A 3,613-nucleotide genomic window follows, 5' to 3' on the forward strand; every position below is an offset into this window, starting at 1 on the left:
TATATCAGAAACCAAAATTCCAATTATAATTTTAATATCTTCAAATCCATAGATCCAATTAGAATAAGAATTAGTTCAACAAATAAACAATCATATGTTGTTAGAAACTATTACATGAATGAAGTAGCGAGGCTTTGATGTACGAGAACAAGTACCAAGAATATGTAATATCTACAAGGATCAACAAACACAGAGTAATAAAGTTGTTATCCCTCCTCGCTTCAGGTTCGCAGACTAAACATTGCCTAAAGTAGATGTCCATAGGTTCGCAGCTAGTTCCATTGCCTAAAAGTCTGTAAAATAAATAGGCTTGCTTTCTCTTTTGATATTTTAGTTTAAAATTGCCTAAAGGGCATTCAATTAATATGATGTTTATTGACTGATACTTATTATGAACAAAATAATCTTTCAAGAAAATAATAAACCAGACTAGAAAAATTCATGTCATCTTATTTGTAAAAAGATTCACGTCGCATACATTTTCCATTCAAGTAATAAAAGATGGAATAATTAAAAAAAAAAAAAAAATCTGTCTCAATCTGCAGCCATAAATGGATCTGTATCACCAAGATCAGCAACAATCGGTTCCAAACATGTCACATCCTCATCTTCTGTTGAGAAATAAGTTGGAAATGGAAGCGATGATACATCCGGTTTCTTGTACCATGCATCTTTTATAAATACAAAATTACCCTCGTTCCCTGGCACCTATATATATATATATATATATATATTATTATTTTCAGTAAATCAAAATAATAATACTAATAATAATTATTCAAAGTTAAGATCATCATACTTGGCCTCTGACCCACATCAAGTTCCTTGCAGGATCTATCTTATACACCCACACATTTTTCACTGTTCTCTGTTTCCCACCCATTCGCCCAGGCATCTTTTTACCCTTAAAAACCTGTCCACAAAAAAAAAAAAATTTGACCATTTTACCCTTCTCAACAAATATAATTTGCAAGGAATCAAACATGGCGGCTGGATAAATTATATCAAACACACAAATTGACCTATATACTTGCAAATATTTGGACATGCCTAAATTAATTGAAATGAAAGAAATCCTAGATCAAAATATACATGTATGGGAAAAAAAAAGGGGGTAAAAGGAGTGTCTGAAAGGGTAAAGTAATCCATTATGTATTTTGTAATAATGTAATAAAAAGAAATTAAGAGAAAAATGAGAACATAGACATACCTTACCAGGGGCATCCCTCTGACCTGTAGAACCAGGGCTTCGATGTGACAATGAAGCTCCATGAGATGCAGGCCCTCCTTTGAAACCCCATCTTTTCATCGCACCCTGTACATATACAAAAATCATCACATATTTATTATTTTAAAAAAAAAAATCTTCTTTTTTTTTACCTGAAAACCTTTTCCTTTGGTGATTCCAGTGACATCAACATACTGACCAGGGACAAAATGGCGAACTCCAATTTGAGTCCCAATAGGAAGCAAAGCATCTTCAGTAACAGGAAACTCTCTCAGCTTTCTTTTCAAAGGAACGCCTTGTGCTCTAAAGTGTCCCACTTCTGGTTTTGTTAAATGTTTCTCCTTTTTATGCCCGCAACCAATCTAATAATCATTATCATCAAAAACATATTCAATTATTGATGCTATTCACAATTCTCAATATAGGATCCTGTTAATCTGTTTTCAGTATGTCAACATTGAATCATGATTTCAACGATTACCAATTTTCGGTACTGATTGATGTTTTTTATTTCAATCATGGATATTGAGGTGTTATGTAATTTGCATTTCACTGTTTATTTTCCTTTCTTATCACCACTGCTGCACTTGAGCAGAGGGCTAAAGTTTTGATTGTTTGTGCTTCTTACAGTCATCTTTTGCATTGTGATCACTACTTAGCTTATAGATCATATATTAACACTTGATTCTTAATGCAACTAGTTTTCAATGTGTTTCTATTGCAATTCATATACATGACACATGTTACTTAGATTTTGTAATATGTTCAACAAGCAGGGACCTAGCACTTAGAATGCCTTTCTTTTGCCTGAAAACAAAGCTGGTCTTCATTACGCAACTGAACATGCATCAATTTTATTAAGTACCAAGTTTGAAATTATATTCCTTGTTTCAGTGGCATGTAAAATGTAAATGATACCAACTGGTGGAGAAGAGAGAAAAGGATCGGACCTGTAGAGCAGTGATGCCTTCTTTCTCGGGTGTCTTAACTTGAGAGACGATGTTTTCATCCAACCAAAGAACTGTAATCGGAACCCTAGCTCCCCATTTGTCCCAAAGAGCCGTCATTCCACATTTCACAGCGATAACTCCAGTCCTTTTCGAATTGGCCGTCATTACTCTCGACTTAGCTTCAATGATTCGGTTGCTACTATAACTTTCTCCTTCATTAACCAATACATCAGAGCTGAAGCTTCTCAAAAACTGATTGGTTATGGGCGTTGCAAGGGTTCGCTGAGGATTTACTGATAAATTACGGAGATAAGAAATGAGGCCTCTCGATAGGGCGGCCATTGCTGGACGAAGGTATGATTGGATCAATCCGACTTCAAAGCGAAACAGTAGAGATGATGCTCATGGAATTTTCTGACCTCGATATCGAGAAACCATGGAAAAGAGAAGGGGGTTTTCGGCCGTTACAGGGTTGAAGGACGACGGTAGGGTTTTTAGCTGAAAAAAAATGTGAGTTATGCTAATTTTAGTCCTTACACATAGAGTTTTTGACCAAAAGACCGTGTTCTTGAAAACTATTTAGGGTTTGTACCTACAAAATATATTTAGGGGTGTTAAATGGATCATGTAGATGGGACATGTGTGTAGGGTTCCTAGCCATGTCAATTAGATGGGTTCATTTAAGATTACTCTATGCTTACACAAATATTACACGGTGCCGATTTGTTTTTATTTAAATCATGTATCGTATTCGTTATAGTAGATATAAAAAAATTTTATATAAATATCGTATCAAATATATTTGATATCAACTTGTTTTTTTACCAATAAGTTTGGTTGGTATAAATTGATAATGATATATTACTAATTTTTAGTTGTAATACATAAAAACTTGTAACGACATGGTATAATTCCTCAGGAAAAACATCTGGGAACTCACACACTACTGGAACATCAGGAATAGAACTCGGTCTCTTAGTGACAACTTGCGTATCCATCACGTATGCTAAAAAGCCCATGCACCCCTACTATAGGCTCTGCCTCACCCTGGCGGCAGAGCAGAAAGCTGATCCCAATCTAGTTCCTTCGCCATACATAATTAGTACTCCCCCACTATGGTCTTGTATGGTCACCATCTGACGTTCGCAGTCAATCACGGCTCCAAACCGGCTCAGCCAATCCATGCCCACTATGACACATACATCACCCATCGCTATCGGCACCAGATCTATCAAAAACTCAACACCGAAAATCTCTAATACACATCCCCGGAATACATCAGTGGCAAAAACCTCAAGCTCATCGGCTATAGAAACCCTCAGTGGTCGACTCAACACCTCGCGTCTAACACTAGTGTGACAACTAAAGGATAAGGACACGAAAGATCGACTCGCACCCGAGTCAAATAACACCAAGACAGGCACAAAACTCACAA

At 36.1% G+C, this 3,613-nt stretch overlaps 1 protein-coding gene across 1 annotated transcript; it reads right to left on the reverse strand.

The window, feature by feature from the left end:
- Positions 1-430: 430 nt before the first annotated feature.
- LOC111914205 (50S ribosomal protein L3-2, mitochondrial) lies at positions 431-2,697 on the reverse strand. The gene is made up of 5 exons (XM_023909985.3): positions 2,179-2,697; positions 1,381-1,590; positions 1,211-1,315; positions 800-913; positions 431-708 (listed from the first exon to the last, which is right to left on the reverse strand). The coding sequence occupies exons 1-5, from the start codon at positions 2,518-2,520 to the stop codon at positions 535-537; spliced, it is 945 nt and encodes a 314-aa protein (XP_023765753.1). The 5' UTR covers positions 2,521-2,697; the 3' UTR covers positions 431-534.
- Positions 2,698-3,613: the final 916 nt, after the last annotated feature.

Source organism: Lactuca sativa, chromosome 6 (genome assembly GCF_002870075.4).
Source record: "Lactuca sativa cultivar Salinas chromosome 6, Lsat_Salinas_v11, whole genome shotgun sequence".
Lineage (NCBI taxonomy): Eukaryota > Viridiplantae > Streptophyta > Magnoliopsida > Asterales > Asteraceae > Lactuca > Lactuca sativa.